This window comes from Pithys albifrons, chromosome 31 (assembly GCF_047495875.1).
Source record: "Pithys albifrons albifrons isolate INPA30051 chromosome 31, PitAlb_v1, whole genome shotgun sequence".
Taxonomy (NCBI): Eukaryota; Metazoa; Chordata; class Aves; order Passeriformes; family Thamnophilidae; genus Pithys; species Pithys albifrons.
Window position 1 is genome coordinate 283,143 of NC_092488.1, and position 22,246 is coordinate 305,388.

Here is a 22,246-nt window from a genome sequence, read left to right on the forward strand (position 1 = left end):
CCAAAACTCATCAGGTTTGTGTTCTTTGGGAGGTTGGGAACTGGTGATGCTTAGAGGCACAGTCCCTTCATTGCCCAGAGAAAAAATAAACACAGTAACATTTCTAAACACCACAGCTCTTTGTGCAGCTTTCCTCAGCCTCAGCAACCTGGATGACCCACGTCCTTGCTGTGCTGGTCACACAGCCCAGGGTGCTCCTGGCCTCCCTTGCTGCCAGGGCACACGGCTGCCTCCTGCCCAGCTCCTGCCCACCCACAGCTGCCTTACAGGGCTGCTCCCAGCCAGGCAGCTCCCAGCCTGTGCCATGGCCAGGGGAGGCCCCTGCAGGGGCACACACTGCCATTTGTCCTCTGGCATTGCAGGAGGTTCCTGCCAAGATGGGCTCTCCTCCTCCCTCAAGCTTTCCCTGAGCACAGAGGCCTGAGAGACCTTTCCAGTAAAGACTCAGGCAGAGAAGCCATGGAGTCCCTCAGCACCACAGCAGTGTCAGCTGGAATTAAATCCCCCTCCCCATCCCACAGCAGCCCAGCATTTCCCTCCTTCAGCCTTGGTCTCCAGTACAGCCACTGAGGCTCTTTTGGCTCTTGACTTTTCCTGCAGCCACCAACTCCAGGGGAGCTTTGCCTTTCCCACAGTCCCACGTGCACAGCTCAGGCCATGCCCAGGACTTCCTTGTCTGTGCCTGGCCTTGCTCCCACCCCCTGGCAGTGACTCTGTGGCCCCTTTGTGCCCCACTGCCCCACAGTTGGTCCCACAGCCCCCTGTGCAGCCCCAGCCCAGGTCAGGAGCATCCAGGGTGGGGAACAGCCCCTATGATGGGATGGCCAGGGCAGTCCCTGGGCTGGGTTAAAATAAACAATTTATAAACGGTGGAGAGAAAGGACTTCACCAACAAGCTTATGAAGTTTATAGTGAAGACCTTTTATTACACAAAGCACACAGTTTATATAGGGTTAGGACTACAGCTTATTGGCTAAAACAGTTTACACATCACCACTCCAAATACTTCAATTGGTTAAAACCTATCTCTGACAAGTCCCATGTTTATATTATTTACCATGACAGTTTTGGTGTTTTTGCAGAGTCCTGTGAATTCCTACTCTGTGATTTCTTGTGGAGTAAACCACCTCCCTATCAGCCAGCAGCAGCTGAGCTCCTTGCTGCCTCTGGCTGATAGCTCAGTCTCACAGGGTGTTCTATAGATCTGAATTGCTCACTTTTGATTTTACTCTAACAACACTGGGTTACAGAAAATGGGGGAGCTAAATAGTAGAATGAAGTTAATAATGAAATATCATTGAAGACAATAATATTAGAAAGGGAAAAAACAATGATAAATGAGGTTAGATTCATCTCTCATGACATAAACTACAGGCCATTGACAGAGGAAAGCAAGCAGTCTCTGGTTGCTGAAAAGCATCCAGTCATCTTTTTCTTCACAGCATCCTTGAGTTCTTGGTTCCTCAGGCTGTAGATGAAGGGGTTGAGTGTTGGAGGCAGCACCGAGTACAGAACTGCCAGGACCAGGTCCAGGGCTGGGGAGGAGAGAGAAAGGGGCTTTAGGTAGGCACAGAAGGCAGTGCTGAGAAACAGGGAGACCACAGCCAGGTGAGGGAGGCACGTGGAAAAGGCTTTGTGCCGTCCCTGCTCAGAGGGGATCCTCAGCACAGCCCTGAAGATCTGCACATAGGAGAAAACTATGAAAATGAAACATCCCACAAAAAAAACCCCACTAACCAGAAGAAGCCGAAGTTCTCTCAGGTAGGAGTGTGAGCAGGAGAGCTTGAGGATCTGGGGCACTTCACAGAAGAACTGCCCCAGGGCATTGCCATGGCATAAGGGCAGGGAAAATGTATTGACTGTGTGCAGGAAACCATAAAAAACCCCAGTAGTCCAGGCAGCTGCTGCCATGTGGGCACAAGCTCTGCTGCCCAGGAGGGTCCCGTAGTGCAGGGGTTTGCAGATGGCAACGTAGCGGTCGTAGCACATGATGGTGAGGAGGGAAAACTCTACTCCAACTACGAGGAAAATCAGAAAGACCTGTGCAACACATCCCTTATAGGAGATGGTTCTGATGTTCCAGAGGGAGTTGTGCATGGCCTTGGGGACAGTGGTACAGATGGAGCCCAGGTCTATGAGGGACAGGTTGAGCAGGAAGAAGTGCATGGGGGTGTGCAGGTGGTGGTCAGAGGCTACGGCGCTGATGATGAGGCCGTTGCCCAGGAGGGCAGCCAGGAAGATGCCCAGGAAGAGCCACAAGAGCAGGAGCTGCAGCTGCCGCGTGTCTGCCAATGGCAGGAGGAGGAAGTGGCTGATGGAGCTGCTGTTGGACATTTGCTGTCTCTGGGCATGGGGACCTGTTGATGGAGAAAAAGACAGGGACAAGTCAGGACAGGCTGCTTCGAGCTGAACTGGTGCCATTTCCTGTAGACTGTCCCCCTTTGTCTCAACCACCCTTGTTCCTTCTCTGAGGAAAACCCTCATCTCAGTCCCTGACTTGAGCTCCCTTTTGACTGTCTGAGTGTGCCAAGAGCAGCCAGGCCTGTGTGTGTGGGCTCTGGAGAAGCCATCCCTGCCCCACTGCGGTGCGTTTGGGGACATGTGGCATATTCTGGATTTGTCAGATGGAATCATTCCTAATGCAGAAAACTTATTAGCATCTACACTCTCAGTTCTTAAGGACAGGGATGGCAGGAAGGGGATTTAGGGAATACTTTTCCTGGCCACTTTCCATGCCTGCTTCTCTGAGGTCAGAAATCCCCAGCATTTCTGCTGCACACAAAATGAGCCACAGCCAGGTCTGGGAGGTAAAGGGATTCCTGTAGCTCAGGGCAAGGTAAAGAACTGGACAGTCTTCTTCTCCATTGCCCTGTGGTTCCACCTTTGGGGATCAGAGGACAATCACCTCCTCCATGTTACCCTGAGAAGAAACCAGACCCTGCTGAGAGCAGAGGGATCACTGAATGTCTCAGCCTTTCTTAAGGTCTTTGGGGAAGAATCAATTCTGCCAAAGACACAGTTCATTTGACAAACCCAACAGTGTTTCCTCAGTTATAACATCTCTGTGCTTCTCCATGGGGAATTCTGGTAGCACAAATATGCAGTAGGAGAGATTTGCATCCAGGAGGGCAGCTCAGTGCTTGGAAGGACATGACAAGGAGATCCCTGAGTGCCCTGGGGATGGTGGCTCATTAAGGGAGAGTCAGCTCATTCCCCTGTCACACACACTGCACACAGCCCACAGGTTAGAGGAAAGCTTTAACATTGCATTCCTAAGGACACACCTGCATGACAGGAATCACAAGGGCAGTGCCTGACTCAGATGCTGCAAATCCCAGAGCCTCACTGAGAGAACAAGACAAGAACAGTATCAGAGTAGTGGAGAAAGAAGGAAAAATATTGTGGTGCCTTCTCTGAGAGGCCAGGGCAGAGACAGCAGGCACTGAGGGCAGTGTTACCCTGACCCAGCTGTGCCACCTCACAGACACCAACAGTGCCCTCCTTCCCACAGCATTTCTCCTTTTAGCTCCCCTTCATTCCCTGATCATATCCCTGCTGCCTGGACATTTTCCTCCTGGCAGGTGCCTTTTCCCTCTCAGCACTCCCAGTCCCATCCCACCCTCTGTGCACTCACCCCAACCCTACAGAAACCTGCCTGTCTGCAGGGCACTGCCTGGGGCATGTTCTCTTTGCAGGTGGGAAAGGGCAGGTCACAACAACCCTGATGGGCCCAGAAAAGGTGATCCTGGTGCTGTCCATAGCTGAGGCACTTCAGGAGGATCCCAGAAGACAGACTGACTCAGAGTTACACATCAGCAGTCTCAGTACATGCTCAAACATTGTGCTGATGGTCCTTGTGTGTCCCTTCCACCTCCTATTGTGCGTCTCTCATCCCCCAACAATCTCACCCTGCTCCAAGGAGTAAATTGAAAACACGCTCAGGAAAGCACCTTGTTACAATAATCTCTGATTTACCATCTTCTCAGGAAGTGTCATCCAGAGCCATTCCCAGGTGGATCTGGAGCTGTGAGCAGCCCTGACCCACACAGCACCCTCTCAGCAGCAGGACCCTGCCCTGCTCAGGGCTGCTCCTTCCTCCCACAGCTTCTCCCCAGACCTGTGAGCAGCTCCCCGGGCTGGCTGAGAGCTGCCCCTGGCAGGCAGCAGAGTCCCTGCCCCAGCACAGCACCCTGGGCTGCAGGACCCTGCTCTGCACCACAGCCCTGGGCACCCCTGGCTGCACACCCACCTTCACAGACCTGCAGCACACAATGGGAACAGGGATTGCCTTGCTCTGTCCCTCGGATGGTGCAGGAGGCAAACCCAGCTCTGCTGTGTGGCCACCTCCTCTGCACTGGAGGAACTGGGAGAGTCCTCCAGGAAGGTCCTAAAAGCTGCAGGATGTGCCAGTTTAGGAGATCCCTCCAGGAACTGAAGTTTATCCTCCTTAAAGTTTGACTGTTTCAGAGTGATAATTTCTCCTCTAGTGAGATATAAGCAAGCTCTCCTCTGTCTTCTTCCAAACTGTGCTTAACTTCCCTCTCACTGCTCTCCTGTGCCCTGGGTGTCTGCAGGCAGTGCCCTGAGCCCTGCTGGGCTGTGCACAGGAGCTGCTCCTGGGCAGAGCTGTCTCTCTGCAGCACTGCCCGCTTGCCAGGAGCTCCCTGTGTGCCAGGAGCCCGGCCCAGCTCAGCATCAAAACAACAAACCCTGGGGGGAGTTTGGTCCTGACTCCCTGAACATCAGGCCCTGAGTGGAACTCGAGGAAACCTCACAGGAATTCAAAGTCGTGTTGCAACTCCAAAGTTTCTTGTAGTTTGAATGGGTCTCACTGAGGGACACAAAGGAGAAAATGTCCCCAGGTTCCAGTTAGAGCAGAAAACTGGAGGTAGTGCTGACAGCTGGGGACAGGCAAAGTAAAGTTGGCTCTGATGCTGAATAAACCTGGATGTGTTTCACTAATCCAGAGGTTTAAGCCTGGACCACGTTAAGGAAATGTCACAGCCATGCCACCCAGTCCCTGGAAAGGGAGATCCTGTCTCTCCCTCTCATTCCTCAGGGCTCTTCCTGGGGCACTGGGATGTGAGGATGTGAAATGCCAAGGGCAGGACGATGGGGTGGCACCTCCCAGGCTGCTGAGCAGGGACAAGGAGGCAATGAGGCCCCAGGGCTGCAAGGCTCACTTGTCTCCTCATGCCATCAGTGGCACACACAGCAGACATGGCCAAAGGCCTGCACAAGTTGGCTCTGGCAGGGCCTTTCAGCTTCTGCACACCCCTGTCTCCTCTCCAGCCCAGACTGTCCTACAGTGTCCAAGCCCTGCCCCTTTCCCTGCAGGCTGTTGTCATCCCCCTGACTGCCCCACCTGGCTGGCACCTTCCTGCACTGACATCTCTCCCTCGTCCCTTGCTCTTCCTTGGAATACAAAGCTTTCAACTGATCTAGAGTCCTTGGTGATGTTTTGTGTCAGCGGACTTGTTTTGGGAGTGAAATTCCTTTCTCCATCTGTCCATTCTGGACCTTCTTGGATGCCCTTGGTGACCTTATTTCTTTCTCTTTCTATTTTGTATTATTAAAATAATAGCTCCACTATTGCTGAAACCACCATTGTGACACTGCAGAACCTCTTGGAGTCACAGGGTCACTGTGAAATCTCATGGATTTAAGGGGCCATTGTCACAGGACAGGGCCTTGTGGAGCATAAAGGACCAGTGTGACACTGTGGAACCTCATGGGATGAACGGCCCAGTGTGACACTGCAGAGTCTTATTGATCCAAAGGGATCATTGTCACTGTGTGCAACCTCATGGAATCCAAGGGTCATTGGGACACTGCAGGAGGTCATAGAACCAAAGGAATTCTGGGACATTGTGGAAGCTCATGGAATGAAAGGAGTCTTGGGACACTGTGGAATCTCGTGGTCTCATGGGGGAAATAGAAGTATCAGACAGAGTTTATTAGAGAAGCTGTCTCATTGAGCTGAGAGGTGCAGAAAAGGCCCCCTTGCTTTGCACACTCCTTCTGAGAAAGCAGCCTGAGTGTGACAGGATCCAATCTTAGCCTCAGGTTTACTCTGTGGTTGAAATTTAAGGAATTAAAGAAGTAGGATCGAATAACATTCTCCTGCAGGTTTTAATGATGGCAAATCAGATACACCTTTATCAAAATAACTATTTATTATGAAAAATGAATAGACAAAACAACAGACAAGTGAACAGATGAAAATTCTTAATCATTTACTTCAATATTTACTACTGATGCCCAAAAAGGCAGAACAAACTGTTTAGAGACAAAGTTTTAGTCCATAAACAGCAAGGTATTTATTAAGACAACGTTGGGAAGCCCCCGACTAGCGTCGGACAAAGAGCTTCCAAATCTACAGTGAGAAGCTACAGTATTTATACATTTTGGTGAGGGATTACAGTATTCTTACATACATATTCATGCATAATTATAATATTGCAATATAATATTCATAGCAGGCGGAGTTGGGGCGGAGCTGTCCATTTTGAGGAATATTATGAGGGGAGATCCTGTTACTTCATCAGGTGGTGGTCGCATTCTTGCTCCTCATCCTCATGAACTCTGTATGATCTTGCAGTGGGTTTTGCCAACTATGGTGTTCTGGTTTCTTTTCTTGGGATTAACCTGTCAATTTGTTGTTTAGCTAAGCACAGGTCTACGCTAATTGGATCGTTAATTATGACTCCACTGAAGGTTAAACCTTATCTCTTGGAAACTCCCATGAAAGTTGGGTGCTCTTTGTAAAATCCCCTAAGTTCTGGCTTTTCTCTACTTCATTCCCCCCCTTTTCTTATGGCTTGCGGATTCTTCCGCCAAGCCCAAAAGAATTTTGTGCTGTTTTCACCATAATCCATAAAGTTTGGGTTCTCTTAATTATGGTGCTAATCTTGTACCACAAGTATACATTCAGGAGTGTTAACAGGACGGTACTTACGGCTATAGCTATCATTGGATGCACTAGAGAATTGAATACCTGTGTTGCAGTAGGGGAACGTCCTGTTAGGATATCCCACCAATGCTGTTCTCCCTCTCGCTCTACCTTTGTCAGGATAGTTTTTATCTTTGCTGTATCGTGTTCTACTTGCCATATCCATACCTATTTGCAGGTGTGGTATATTATGATACAGGCTATAATTTACTTCTATCAGCTGTTTAGTAGTTATCGGAGCAGTGTAGTCAAAATCACAACCTATAATGCGAGTAAAATTACATACACAAAAGTTAGTACCATTAGTTGTTTCATGGCAATGGTCAATTGTGAGTTCAGTACAGAGAGTCCTAAGGCATGCACATCCATTGCCGATATAGTATACCTGCGATTTGGTTTGATTGTGGGGTAACATTTCAAAGGTACATACGCTATTTTCAGTGTCTAAGCACAGGTCTTCTCCTTCTACAATAGTATTTTCACAGACATAACCTAAGTGTCCTTTGGAGATGCACGTTTCTAAGCTGACTGTTATCCATTTCCCCTTAATGTAATCAAAACTGGCCCAGACGTTATGATCAATTGGTCGAACTAAAACGTTTTGGTGCATTGTCCCCAGAGTCAGGACAGGAAAAACAGTTCGTTCCCTGGCGGCACTGATCGTGAGTACATATGCCTCGATTTGTTCATGTTGGGGATTGTAGGTAAAATTTACCAGGTGCCACCAGGCTTGATGATCCCTTTCAAACTGGGTAGTGGAATTGTTTTTAGCTATTAGTTCTCTTACTTCTTGAGGCAAAATTCCTGAGACTCCTTCCCTTATAATTCCAGCTGTTACAGACTGTACCCACTGCTGTGTTTGGATGCATTGGAGAGCGAGTGCAACCGTCCTGCTAACATCCCCAGCATATTCTGCAATCTTAAGGAAATCCTCAGCCGTGTGGTTAGCTAATAGGGTTAGCAGTTTGACTGCTACCGATTGTGTTTCGGCCAGGGCCAACATAGATGAGCTTATGGGAACCCTAAGTCTCCCCAGATCTGAAGTAACTGAGCTTAACTTATTTACTAATACCTCCTGGTCGATCGTGTTCAATACTCCTAATCCCGTCCCTAACCATCCAGTTACATCTCTACGGACTCGCTGGGGATAGGATCTAGCTGCCAGCCATGCATTCCAGCCTGTGAGGCTCTGCTGAATAAAGGGCTGGCATTCCCCTCGTAATTGCGAAACATCTACCTGGACATTAACTTTAATTCTTTTTAGTGAGTATGCGGGATCTAATAACAATTTCTGCCCATTTGAGTGGCTTATTACCTGTGGACCAATAAAAGTCAGATTATGTATTCTTCTACAAATTGGGCTGAGAAGTACTGAAGTTGTGGGGGTTTTAGTAGTAATAGGGGTGTCTTCTGCGACATGGATCATAAACTGGTCCGATACCGCTCGATCTCTATTTAACCATATACAAGTTACTGTGACAAACTGAGTTAAAATCATTTTTAGTTCACATTTCTCCTCTCCACTGCTTCCTACTGTGTCCCATAAGCAGCTAACTGATCCTTCTCTTTTTACCCATACTGGATGTTGTATCTCTTTACTGAATGTAAGGATTGAGCCTTTCTTCGGGGTTATGGTTAGTCTAACCTGTCCCTTATCCTGACTCACCAAATTGGCAGGTTTACATCCTATCTGAATCTCTTCCCCTCTTTTCCCAGTTATACTCGTTAGTTTTCCTTGACTCTCTGTGTATTGCCAATCATATGGCATATATGGTTGGTTGTTGTGCAAGACATAGATAACTAAATACTGGTCGACTTCTGGGCTAGACTGTGGATCCTCCGCTTCGGACCACATAAGCGCCTTCCTCATTCGTGCAGTAGACCAAGGCCATTGCAACTCAAACGATAAAATTATACTTATCCAGTGTCCCGAAATCATTATGAGGAGCATGGTTAAATCCATTGTCAATGATTGTCGTTAGGGATCCTTCTTCCTTTAGTGGAGAGTCGTTCCTTGAAATTCCTGGTCCAGGCTACAGGGAGTTGAGGGGGCAGAAACAGTTACTCCTGAAACAGACATTCCCGTTATTCTTTCCCAGGATTCCTCGTCATAATTTTGCAAATAGTGAGCCCCGATTCCTGCCCCACAATACTCAGCTATTGCCCAGGTTTTATCCTCACAAAGGATTCTCCGCACTGCGTTCCTAGTCCAATGTTCCAGATTCATTAAATACCAATGATCCCTGTTTTCTACTACTAATGTTGATATTATGTGTAGATTTTCTACATCTTGTGGTGACCAATGTTGTTCTAACAGATCTCTATAGCGGTCTGTGATATCCTGATTAAATTTACGGTCGCAACTCATACAAGTACCGTAGTGTCTGTAATAATTTTGATGTACCCACCAAATTTTCTGACACCCACCACACAACACTTTGTACCAACGGTAGTGGGACCCATCCTTCCCACATCCACAAAAATATCTTGGTCCTTTTGATATTCTTTTTCTGATCTGTGATGATTTCGACCAATTCCTTCCTCCCGTGTGGGCTAATTCTTGAGCCAGGGATATTACTCCCCATGCTTTTACGTTTGGCTTAACCTCTTTAACTATTGGTAACAGGGCTCTTGTCCAGCGCCGCCTCTGTATTTTAGTGAGATTACGTTCATCCATTTTCTGAGGGGGAGTTTTCTTGTTCAGGTTCCGGGGCTTTCTTAACCCGTGAGTAGTGGATCCAGGTAGGTCGTTCCTTTATTCGGACTGCCGTGAAGGTGGTCAGCAATACCTGGAACGGTCCCTCCCACCTCTCTTGTAGGGGTTCTCCTAAAAGATTCTGAACATATACCCAGTCACCAGAGTTAAAGGGGTGCAACTTGTTATCGGGTTGTCTAGGCTGTTGTCCTATTACTATAGTGGCATTTTTGTCAAACTGTTTCCCTATCGCAGTAATGTAATCATATACATACTGGTTGCCTATATGATCTATAGCTTCACTGTTCACAATTTGCATTGCATAGGGTCGCCCATACAGGATTTCAAACGGGCTCAGCTTTTCTTTTGATCTGGGCTTGACCCTTAATCGAATCAAGGCAATAGGCAAGGCTTGGTACCATTGCAGGTTGGTCTCCTGACATATCTTAGCAATTTGTTGTTTAAGAAGATGATTCATTTTTTTCTACTTGCCCACTGGCTTGGGGCCTATAGGGTGTATGCAATTGCCACTTGATTTGTAGTGCCTTGCTGATTGCCTGAACAATCTTTGCACAAAAATGCGTTCCCCGGTCCGATGAAATATTTTTAGGTATCCCAAACCTTGGTATAATTTCATTCAGTAATACTTTAATCACTTCTTTTTCTTTACATGTCTTACATGGAAAGGCTTCAGGCCACCCAGAAAATGTGTCAGTTAAAACTAACATATATCGATATCCCCCTTTCCTTGGGAGTTCGGAGAAATCAATTTGCCACATTTCCCCTGGGAATTTCCCTTTGTTAATTGCTCCCAAGTGTACTTTTGTTCCAGTGTTTGGATTGTTTTTCAGACAGCGCTCACACCGGGAGGTCACTTGTTTTATGGTAGTATATAGTTTAGGTCCTGCTATTCTACTTTTAAGATACTGATAGAGGGGATCTAAACCCCAGTGAGTTTTCTCATGTTCTGTCTTTACGAATTGCCACATTATATTTCCTGGCAATATTAACTGCCCTGTTTCCATTTGGCCCCATCCACTATCCAGTAGCTTGCCCTTATTTCTCTGTATCCACTTATGATCTGTTTCTCGATATTCCGGTTGGAAGTTAGTATCCAACTCTCCAGGTACTAATGCAGTTACTAGTAGTCCTTGACCCTTTATTGCAGCTAACTTGGCTTCTGCGTCAGCTTTCCTATTACCTATTTCTGGGACGGTGTTACCTTTCAGGTGTCCTTTACAATGCATTACGGCCACTTGGTCCGGGAGCTGGACGGCTTCCAGTAGTCGTAGGATTTCTTCTGCATGTTTTACAACCTTCCCCTGGGTGGTTAATAATCCCCGTTCCTTCCAAATCGCTCCATGAGCATGCACTACGGAGAAGGCATATTTAGAGTCCGTCCACACATTTATACATAGTCCGTCTGCCAATTCAAGAGCCCGGGTGAGGGCTATCAACTCTGCCTTTTGTGCAGAGGTCCCCACAGGTAAAGGATTTGATTCAATCACCTGTTCCGTAGTGGTTACCGCATACCCAGCCATCCTCACGCCTTGTTTCACAAAGCTGCTGCCGTCTGAGAACCAGTTCTCTGCTTCCGGGATTGGTATCTCTTTGAGGTCAGGACGGCTGGAGTACACTGCTTCAATAGTTTCCATGCAGTTATGCTCAAGTGGTTCCTCTGGTGTCCTTCCTTCTAAAAATGAAGCTGGATTGACAACGTTAGTGACCTGAATTACTATGTCATCAGATTCAACCAGTATTGCCTGGTACTTCAGGAATCTCGAGGGTGACAGCCAATGGCCACCCTTCTGTTCCAATACTGTCGATACAGTATGAGATACTAACACTGTCATCTTTTGTCCCAATGTGAGTTTCCTGGCCTCTTCAATGTTCAGAATTACGGCAGCAACTGCCCTTAGACATGTAGGCCATCCTTTGCTCACCTCATCCAGTTGCTTCGAGAAGTATGCCACAGCCCTTTTACATGGTCCCAGCTGTTGGGCCAACACCCCCATTGCCATTCCCTGGCGTTCATGAGAGTACAACCAAAAAGGCTTCGTCACATCTGGCAAACCCAGTGCCGGGGCCCTCATAAGTTCTTGTTTTAATCTTTTGAATGCTGCCTCAGCCTCAGGAGTCCACTCGACAGTCCTTTTGGTGTCCTTGAGTAAGTCATATAGTGGCTTTGCCAGTATCCCGTACTGGTATATCCATAACCGGCACCATCCTGTCATCCCTAAAAAGGCTCGTAAGTCTCTAGGTGTTTGGGGCTTAGGCATCTGGCATATAGCTTCTTTCCTTGTTGTTCCTAGAGATCTCTGTCCCTTTGAGATTTCATATCCCAAGTACACGACTTGTTTTTGTACTAACTGGGCCTTTTGTTGGGAGACTCGGTATCCGTTTAAGCCCAAGAAATTTAAAAGCGAAATGGTCCATTGAACACAATCTTCTTCTTTCTCATTTCCCAGGATCAGATCATCGACATACTGTAGAAGAACGCCATCTCCTGGCGGCCGTTCCCATTGCTCTAGCTCTTTAGCCAATTGGTTCCCAAAAATTGTGGGACTATTCTTGTAACCCTGGGGCAACACCGTCCATGTTAATTGAGTTTTTCTCCCCCCAATGGATTCCCATTCAAAAGCAAAAATCTTCTGACTTTCTGACGCTAAGGGAAGGCAAAAGAATGCATCTTTTAAATCCAACACTGTAAACCAGATTAAGTTATCTTTCAATTTGGTTAAAAGGGTATATGGATTGGCCACTACCGGATGTATAGTTTTTGTAATTTCATTTACAGCTCTTAAGTCCTGTACCAATCTATATGTTCCGTTTGGTTTCTTTACTGGCAGGATGGGTGTATTAAATTCAGACTCACATTCTATTAACAATCCTAATTCTAAAAACTTCTTTATTATGGGTGTTACTCCCTCTCTGTCTTCCAGCCTTAGTGGGTATTGTTTTTTATTTACCGGCTTTGCCCCTTGTATTAATTCAACCTTTATTGGTATTGCTTGTTTCGACCTCCCAGGTGTGTCCGTTGCCCAGGCCAAGGGATACACTTCGTCCATGATTCGCTTGTTATTTTCATTGTTTCGCTCTGGCTCAACGCTGCTCATAGCTAAGCTTAGAGCAGCTATCCATCTGTCTTCATTAACCAAAAATTCCAGTTCCCCCTTACTAAATTTAATGACCGCTCCCAAGTTCTCCAGCAAATCTCTCCCTAATAAAGGCTTAGGAGAATTAGGTAAATACAAGAATTGGTGTATTCCCATCTGTTTCCCAATTTTATACTTTAAGGGTTTTAGGAAAAATGCCTTTTCTGGTTGGCCTGTTGCACCTATGACTCTTACAGATTCATCACTTTGTGGTACCAATTTTTGATTTAAAACCGAGAATGTTGCTCCAGTGTCGACTAAAAAATCTAGTTCTTCATTACCCTCCCCCAGCGTTATTTTAACCAGTGGGTCCGCTAGGGAACAACCCACCGGTCCTCCTCATTGATTGCTTTGATGTGCAATAGTGGTGGCAGAGTTAGCACTTTTTATTGCCAGGAGGGGACAGTCCCGCTTCCAGTGACCTATTTGCAGGCAGTGGGAACACTGATTTGGTCCTATTCTCTGCGATACGTGTGCACCTTCCCTTCCTCGCATGAAGTTACCACGACCCCTTCTTCCTGTATTAGATCCAGGGACCCTGCCCCCGGTCCCCACAGGGTACTGACCATATGTTTCAGGGAATCCCTGGGTCATAGCTACCAAACGTGGTGGCTTCCCTGCTAGTTTCTTTTCTTCTCTATTGTTATATACTCTCCAGGCTTCCGTCATCAATTTTTCCAGATTTTTGTCGTCTGGGTGACCTAATCTTTGTAACTTTCTTCTTATGTCTGGATTACTTTGCCCTATAAACAGCCCGACCAGTTGTGCAATGCCTATTTCCGAAGCGGGATCCAAGGGAGTATATTGTCTCATTGCCTTTCTGAGTCTATCTAAGTAGTCGGTAGGTGATTCCCCTGTATCCTGTCTGATTTGATATAGGGCAGCCCAATTTATTGCCTTAGGAATCGCATTCCTTAAACCCTCGGCAATTATTTCTCGATATTGCTTCAACATTGCATAGTCTTCTGGTCGGTTCACGTCCCATCTCGGGTTTTCTCTAGGGAAAATATCCCTTAAATCTCCCCGTAAGGACCTCGCGTGCGTCCTAGCCGCATTTAGCACCAACTCCTTCTCAGTAGGAGTAAATGCATTCAATAACAAGTCCGTATCCTCCCAGTCAATGTCTTGGTTCCTAGCTATTAATTCAAATCTCTGTGCTATACTTTCTGGTTCTTCCCTGAAACTCTTCACTGCCTCCTTCCATCTATCCAACTCCCCTGATGAAAAGGGGACCTTTATTCTTCCTTGTTCTCCTTTGAGATTTATTACTTGTCTAAGGGGAGCAATTAAACGACTATCTGCTTTCTTTCCTGTTTTCCCTTTGCTGCCTTTTTGCTTCGCCGACCTGGTTTGATAGGAATGGCTGGCACCTTCTGATTCATCACTGTCCCTGCTACTTTCAGTGTCTGTTTTGCCTTTCAGTCTTCTTGTGTCTGGGGTTTTCGGTAATGTCCCAGTTTCTGCAGCGTTGGCGGTTTCTATTCTGCTTTTTCCTTGTGTTGTGTCGCTCGAAGTATCCTCCTCGCTATCCTGTTTTTCCACCGTTCCTGGCGTCACAGGAGCACCTTTGATTGTTTTTGTTTTTGTGGCAGCCTCAAATATTTGAAATCTCTGTATCAAGTCTGTTATGTCCATAAGGCTTTCTTTTTCACTATCACTATCTCGTCTCTTTCTATATTTAAGACATTGTTTTCCAATACTGCAGGCATCACAACAACGCTTTTTTGCTTTAGAATTCTTCTGATCTTTTTCTAGTGCTAACACAAAAGGGTCTTGGGGTGGGATATTTACCCCACAATCTCTCTGCCACTCTGGTTTGTCTCTCAATGAAAAAAACATTTCACAATATATAACCTCATCCCACTTTTCCAATCTGCGGAGGAACAGAAGGAGCTGCAGCATTGTATTATAATTCAAGCTCCCCTCAGGGGGCCACTTTTCTCCCTCGTCTAAGGTATATAATGGCCACCAGTCTTGACAATACTTTAACAGCTTCTTTTTACTCATGTTTCCACCCGGGACCCCTCCAAACTCTTTCCAGTGTTTCAGAATACACCCAAGGGGGGTTTTTAAATTTATTTCTTTACCTTCCTTACTCGGTTGACTGCCCATTGTCAATATTTACTCCCACTAGATTGTCAATCGCTTCGTTCGTCTCTAGCCGGCCTTCTCGCGAAGGACGCGGAAACGTAGATCAGAACTCCTCACTCGCTTCGCAGTCAGACTGCGTCTCATTCACTCTCTTTCACACTCTTGCACTCTCCTCTGACTGCCCCCCCTTAATATTGGATCAAAATAATGATGTTACCAGGGGAGGCCACAAGATGTCGCTGTAGACCGCAGGATTTTCAGGTGGTCCCTGGTGCAGCTTGATTCTATTATTACAACAGGTCTGAAAGCATTTGGAGAAAGACTAAGCCTCGAGTTCTCTTACAGAAATATTCCACCCACTTAACCATATGCAGAGCTTGCTCTGAGAAACAATGGTCACACCTTATATATGACACCCCTGGCAAACGATCTTCATCAAAAATTAAGCCACTGCAAACATTACATCTAGCAATCATAAACAGCGAACATTCACAATTTGGACAAATCTTTATCAGAGGCTCAGAGGAACAAAGCCCTTCTACAGACAGCCTTTCAGTACCTTCTCCCATACAGAACTCTTGAAATCTAATAGCTTACAGGAATTAGTTAACAGCAATCTCCTTCTCTCTCTTTTTTTTTTTTTTTTTTTTCTTTCTTGTAGTTCAAAAGGCTAAAACAACACAATTATTAGCACCCCACTCAACATACATACCAACTTCACATATAATTCAAATAGCTAAAACAACACAATTATTAGCATTACACTCAACATACATAGTAGCATCACATATAGTTCAAACAGCTAAAACAACACAATTATTAGCATCACACTCCACATACATAGCAGCATCATATATAGTAATAAGTTCATACGCTATTCTGCCTTCGTGAGATTCAAATCCATGTTCTTGAGGGGACTCTAACCCCTAAAAAAAACCTCTTAAAATCGGGGACTCTAACCCCTTTCAGGACTCAGGCTCTGGGGACTCTAACCTCAGACCTGGGAGCGTCCTCCTCGCCCTGTTCGATTCAGTTTTATAGTGCACCTTTATTCCTTCATTCAAATACGGTTATAAATACCTTTTGATCCTTCGAGAGGTCCTTGTCCACCGGTGTATGAGACCAGGGGTCAGGGAGACTGTCCGACAGCAAACTCGGTCGTGGGGGCGCCCTACAGTGTCCCCAGCCCCTCGGGTTTCAGCACCGATGGAGCAGGACTGTCCCACCAGAGTCGTCAGAATATGATGCCCAAAAAGGCAGAACAAACTGTTTAGAGACAAAGTTTTAGTCCATAAACAGCAAGGTATTTATTAAGACAACGTTGGGAAGCCCCCGACTAGCGTCGGACAAAGAGCTTCAAAATCTACAGTGAGAAGCTACAGTATTTATACATTTTGGTGAGGGATTACAGTATTCTTACATACATATTCATGCATAATTATAATATTGCAATATAATATTCATAGCAGGCGGAGTTGGGGCGGAGCTGTCCATTTTGAGGAATATTATGAGGGGAGATCCTGTTACTTCATCAGGTGGTGGTCGCATTCTTGCTCCTCATCCTCATGAACTCTGTATGATCTTGCAGTGGGTTTTGCCAACTATGGTGTTCTGGTTTCTTTTCTTGGGATTAACCTGTCAATTTGTTGTTTAGCTAAGCACAGGTCTACGCTAATTGGATCGTTAATTATGACTCCACTGAAGGTTAAACCTTATCTCTTGGAAACTCCCATGAAAGTTGGGTGCTCTTTGTAAAATCCCCTAAGTTCTGGCTTTTCTCTACTTCAGGTTTGTCAAATGAACTCTGTGTGTCTCTGAAAGAAGTCAGTCTTCATCAGAGACCTTCAGAAGGACTGAGACATTTAGTGATCCCTCTGCTCTCAGCACATTCTGGTTTCTTCTCAGGGTAACATGGAGGAGGTGATTGTCCTCTGATCCCCAAAGGTGCAACCACAGGGCAATGGGGAAGAAGACTGTCCAGTTCTTTACCTTGCCCTGAGCCACAGGAATCCCTTTGCCTCCCACACCTCTCAGTGGCTCAGGCCGAGTGCAGCAGAAAGGCTGGGAATGTCTGACCTCAGAGAACCAGGCATGGAATGTGGGTAGGAAAAACAGTCCTTTAAAATTGGAAGTGCAGATGCCAACAAGCCTTTCTGCATTAGGAGTGATTGCATTGAAAACTCCTGACTGTTCAAGCCAGTCCTTCTGCCACATGAACACAAACCCACTGCAGTGGGGCAGAGATGGCTCCTCCAGGCCCAACACACACAGGCCTGACTGCTCATGGCACACCCAGACAGTGCAAGGGGAGCTCAAATCAGAAACCTGGATGAAGGATTTTCCCAGAGAAGGAACAAGGGTAGATGAGTCAAAGTGAGACAGTCTATGGGAAATGGCATCAGTGTAGCTCAAAGCAGTCTGTCCTGACTTGTCCCTGTCTTTTTCTCCATCAACAGGTCCCCATATCCAGAGGCAGCAAATGTCCAACAGCAGCTCCATCAGCCACTTCCTCCTCCTGCCATTGGCAGACACGCAGCAGCTGCAGCTCCTGCTCTTGTGGATCTTCCTGGGCATCTCCCTGGCTGCCCTCCTGGGCAACGGCCTCATCATCAGCGCCGTAGCCTCTGACCACCACCTGCACACCCCCATGCACTTCTTCCTGCTCAACCTGTCCCTCACAGACCTGGGCTGCATCTGCACCACTGTCCCCAAGGCCGTGCACAATTCCCTCTGGGACACCAGGGACATCTCCTACATGGGATGTGCTGCTCAAATCTTTCTGCTTCTCTTCTTCTTTGAAACAGAATTCTCTCTCCTCACCATCATGTGCTACGACCGCTACGTTGCCATCTGCAAACCCCTGCACTACGGGACCCTCCTGGGCAGCAGAGCCTGTGCCCACATGGCAGCAGCTGCCTGGGCCAGTGCCTGTCTCTATGCTCTGCTGCACACAGCCAATACATTTTCCCTGCCCCTGTGCCATGGCAATGCCCTGGGCCAGTTCTTCTGTGAAATCCCCCACATCCTCAAGCTCTCCTGCTCACACTCTGACCTCAGGGAACTTGGCCTCCTTGTGGTTAGTGGTTTTCTTTTATTGGGATGTTTCATTTTCATTGTTTTCTCCTATGTGCAGATCTTCAGGGCTGTGCTGAGGATCCCCTCTGAGCAGGGACAGCGCAAAGCCTTCTCCACTTGCCTCCCTCACCTGGCTGTGGTCTCCCTGTTTCTCACCATTGTCTTCTTTGCCTATTTGAAGCCTCCTTCTATCTCTTCCCCATCCCTGGACCTGGTGGTGTCAGTTCTGTACACGATGGTGCCTCCAACACTCAACCCCCTCATCTACAGCCTGAGGAACCAGGAGCTCAAGGATGCTGTGAGGAAAATGATCACTGGATGCTTTTCAGCTGCTAAAACCTCCCTGCTTTGCTCTGTCAATGGCTTATAGTGTATGTCATGAGAGACCAAGTCTGTCCTCATTTATAACTTTTTTTCCTCTTCTGATGTTACTGTTTTCAATGAAATGTCATTATTAAATTCATTTTTCTACTTGGACACCCATCTCTGTCACCAAGCCCAAGGACTGCCCTGGGCATCCTACCAGAGGGGCCATTCCCCACCCTGGTTGCCCTTGCCCTGGGCTGGGGCTGTACAGGGGGCTGTGGCACCATCTGTTGGGCAGTGGGACACAAAGGGGCCATGGATCCACTGGCAGGAGGTGACAGCAAGGCCAGGCATAAACAAGGAATTTCTGTCTCCAGTAAAGCTGCACCCTGGCCTTTGGGAGTCCTGTCACCCACAGTCATCATTTCCTTCTTGTCCCAGACACCTTTATGGCCCTGACATACTGCACCACTTCTGCATTCTTGCTCCAGTGCTGGAACTCTCCTGCAGTGACACCATGTCACTGCTGCTCTTTGTGTTCCAAGCCTGATTTTCTGATCCAGCCTTCCCCTTCCTGATCACACTGGCAACCTGTGTGTGCTTCAGAGCTGCCATCCTGGGGCAGCTCCTGCCCAGCACAGGCAGCCACAAGGTCTCTCCACCTGCCCCTCTCACCTCAACAGTGCCACTGTTTTCTGCAGCACCCTCAGCCTTGCCCAGCACAGCCCTCATGAGAGAGTCTGACACAGCCCTTGTTCTACATCATCCTCAGCACCTGCTCACCCCTCTCACCTACAGCCTGATGGCCAGAAACATTCAGGGCAGGAAGGCACCAGGGAAAGTGCTCTGGGCAGCCATGGAGTGCACAAAGGGTGGTGTTCCTGTAGGAAGAAATCCCTGCTGCCTCCCTTCTGAATGGCCCCAAGGAGCTGGACAGGCCTGTGTTGTGTTGTGGGCACTAAACTGGAACTGTGGGATATGGAAAAGGCCTTTGGTTTCAGGGATATTGAGGAGGGTGGGCAGTGTCATTGTGAGTCCTCTCTCACACACCTTGGGAAGGCCAGAGCCATCATAGAGATTCCTGGGGACTTGGGAAAAGCAGACATGGAACCAGTTTGCAAACAGGGCAGGGAGGAGGACTGAGAGAGTTCCAGACTGGTCAGGCTCAGCAGAGAAGGGGATATGGGAAGTCCTCTGCAGCCATCTCCAGGTTTTGGAAGGACAAGGAAGGGATTGCAGAAACCATGTGGGATGGAAAAAAGGGGGTGTTGTGTGCCAAGACTTTAGCAAGAGCTTTGACATGGTCTTCTATGGTGTCCTTATGGCCAGATTGGTGAGAGCTGGAGTGAAGAAGTGGAACCTGTGGTGGGTGGGAATTTGGCTGAACAAAGAGTGTCAAATAAAATCAACAGAAAAAATTCCAGTTGGCAGAAACATCCTGGTGAGATCTCCCAGTGATCAGCCCTTGAATACCACTGTAGAACATCTTATTATCTCTCTATACAATGGGACCAAATGATTTTCAAGTCCTTTATGGTTGATGCCACCTTTCAGGGAGGCCTTGAGCAACCTGTCTGGGCTTAAAGACAAATATTGTGATGGAAAATCCTGTAAAATTAATTCACTCCCCTTTTATTCCCCACCAGTACAGAGAGACAAAATAAGAGGAGGCATTAAGTGAAAAAGTAGAGTTTAGTGAGAAGAAATACAGCAGCAAAGACAACAATATCAAGAGTTCAAAGCAACAAGAGAGAGAGAAATCACTTTGTCTCTCTGCCCTCAACTCCCTTTTATGTATAGATGGTTATCAACATGTGCTTCCCATTCCCCTTTTCCCCTGGGGGAACAAGATAAAAAATAAAACCATGGGAGAGAGGGGGCAAAGCAAAATCTGGAAAGTATCTCATCCAAGACAAGTTCTGCTGCCAAAGCAAACGCTGACTCCAGAGGGGCCCAAGGAGCAGCCACGACTCCGGTCCATGTGGCGGTGGGGGGGAGGCAGCGGGTCTGCTGATCCCTTGGAGTTCTAGGATCACACTGGCCCCTTGGCTCCTGAGGTTCTGAAATGCCTCAGGGTTCCTTTGGTTCCACGAGGACTCACATGTCACAATGGCCCCTTGATTCCATGGGATATCTCACTGTCCCCATACTCCTTTGGTTCAATGAGCCCCTGCAGTGTCACAATGGACCGTTGATGTCATGAGGTTCCACTGTGTCCCAGGGTTCATTTTGTTCCATGAGACTGTGCAGGGGCACAGTGGCCCCTTGAGTCCATAAAGTTCCTCACTGTCAGAATGGCCCCTTGATTCCATGAGGTTACTCCATGTCACAGGTCCCCTTGGGTTCCCTGAGGCCCTGAATGCCCAATGGCCTCTTGGTCCCATGCTTTTCCACGGTGTTCCTGGGTTCCTTTGGTTCCATGAAGTCCTGCACTGTCACAGTGGCCCCTTGTTTCCATGAGGTTCCACAGTGTCCCTATGCCATCTTGAGTTATGAGGTTGAAGAGTGTCCCCAGGTTCCTCTGGCCCATCAGGTCCTGTGGTGTCACAACTGCCCCTGGATCTGAAAAGGCTCCTCAGTGTCCCAGGGTCACTTTATTTCCATGACACTCAGCAGTGTCAAAATGACCCCTTGATTCCATGAGGTTGTGAAACATTTCAGGGTTATTTTTGTCCATGAGGCCCCGCATGTCACAATGGCCCCTTGATTCCATGAGCTCCTGCAGTGTCCCAGGGTCCCTTTGGCTTCATAAGGCCCTGCAAGTGTGACAATGGCCCCTTGACTCCATGAGGTTGCAGTGTCATCACAAAGCTGAGACCATCCAGTTGGAAGTTCTGGGGAGATTGGGAGGAACTGGGACAGTTGGGGAAGGAAAGGGGAGCTTGGATAAAAGAGAGGAAACATTTTAATGATTTCAAAACAGGTTCAGGTCATGCTGAGAGTGCTGAAACACTGACTGTGCAAAAACCTCTGATAGACCTTTACCCAATTTCCAACCTCAAGCCCCAACCTAAAAGTGCTGCCTCTCCCAGTGAAAGGATCCACTGCTCTGATGCCAACCTCAACCTGACCTCGAAGGAAAAGCCCAAACACAGAACTCCAGACTCTTATTTAGACTCTAATGCCCCAATCCCAAACCTGCATTCTTAGTAGAAACCCAAGCTTTAATCCTAAACAGGACCAAAAAGTTCCTCCCCTAAACATGACTCCAACCCTGTCAGCACAACACCAAACCTCCCTAAACTTCTACCTAATCCTGACACGAACCTCTAAACACCAACCTCTGACAATTAACGACCCACACACAGCCCTTGGGAGCTGGGCAGGGACCTTGAGGGTCCAGAGCAGGCACAAGGTGTTGGGAGAGGAATGTGAGGTGACCTGCACCTGATCAGCTTGTGGGACACAAGGAGCAGATGGGTGGCAATGCTGTGAGGAGTCAGCTGTGCCTCAGCATCTCCAGGGGGCCTGTGGCTGGGAAGGGGCTGCCAGGTGCCATCTGTCACCTCCCTGCCAGGCAGCAGCAGCCTTGGGCACCCAGAGGCAGCTGAGCCCCCTGTGCACACACACTGAGAGCTGCCCCAGCTGAGAGTCCCTCTCAGGGGCCCTGAGGAGCTCTGGGCTCTGGCAATACAAACCTCATGGAGTTTTGGAAGGGAAAGAGGCCAGTCCTGCCCTGGGGGCACAATGACCCAGAGCTGAGGACAGGGACATGAACAGCTCTGGAGTGACCCTGAGGAGAAGGGCCTGGGCTCTGTGAGGGATGTCCTGAGGCACAGGGGCTCAGGATGAAAGTTAATAAGGACAACAGGATGTGGGGCTGACTTGGGGGCAGTGTGGCCACCCAGACAGGGAAGTTGTCACCCCTCTGGACTCAGCCCTGGGGTAACACTTCTGGACTGGTCTGTCTGTCTATGAGGCTCATCTTGGGGAGGAATGAAGAAGAACTGGAGTTGGGACAGAGGAGATCAG

General features: G+C 47.8%; 3 protein-coding genes across 3 annotated transcripts in view; 1 reads left to right on the forward strand and 2 right to left on the reverse strand.

Moving 5' to 3' along the window:
• Positions 1-22,246, reverse strand: part of LOC139684016 (zinc finger protein 850-like) — a 124,959-nt gene that overhangs the window by 86,649 nt on the left and 16,064 nt on the right.
• LOC139684050 (olfactory receptor 14C36-like) lies at positions 1,369-2,166 on the reverse strand (the record flags this gene model as incomplete). The annotated part of the gene is made up of 1 exon (XM_071579654.1): positions 1,369-2,166. A coding segment is annotated over one exon (798 nt), but the record flags the coding sequence as incomplete, so codon positions are not given.
• LOC139684051 (olfactory receptor 14A16-like) lies at positions 17,373-18,338 on the forward strand. The gene has a single exon (XM_071579656.1). It carries the CDS (start codon positions 17,373-17,375, stop codon positions 18,336-18,338), a length of 966 nt encoding a protein of 321 aa, XP_071435757.1.

Coding starts and splice junctions, on each gene's coding strand:
- LOC139684051 (XM_071579656.1), top strand. CDS start 17,373: ATGTCCAACAGCAGCTCCATCAGCCACTTCCTCCTCCTGCCATTGGCA.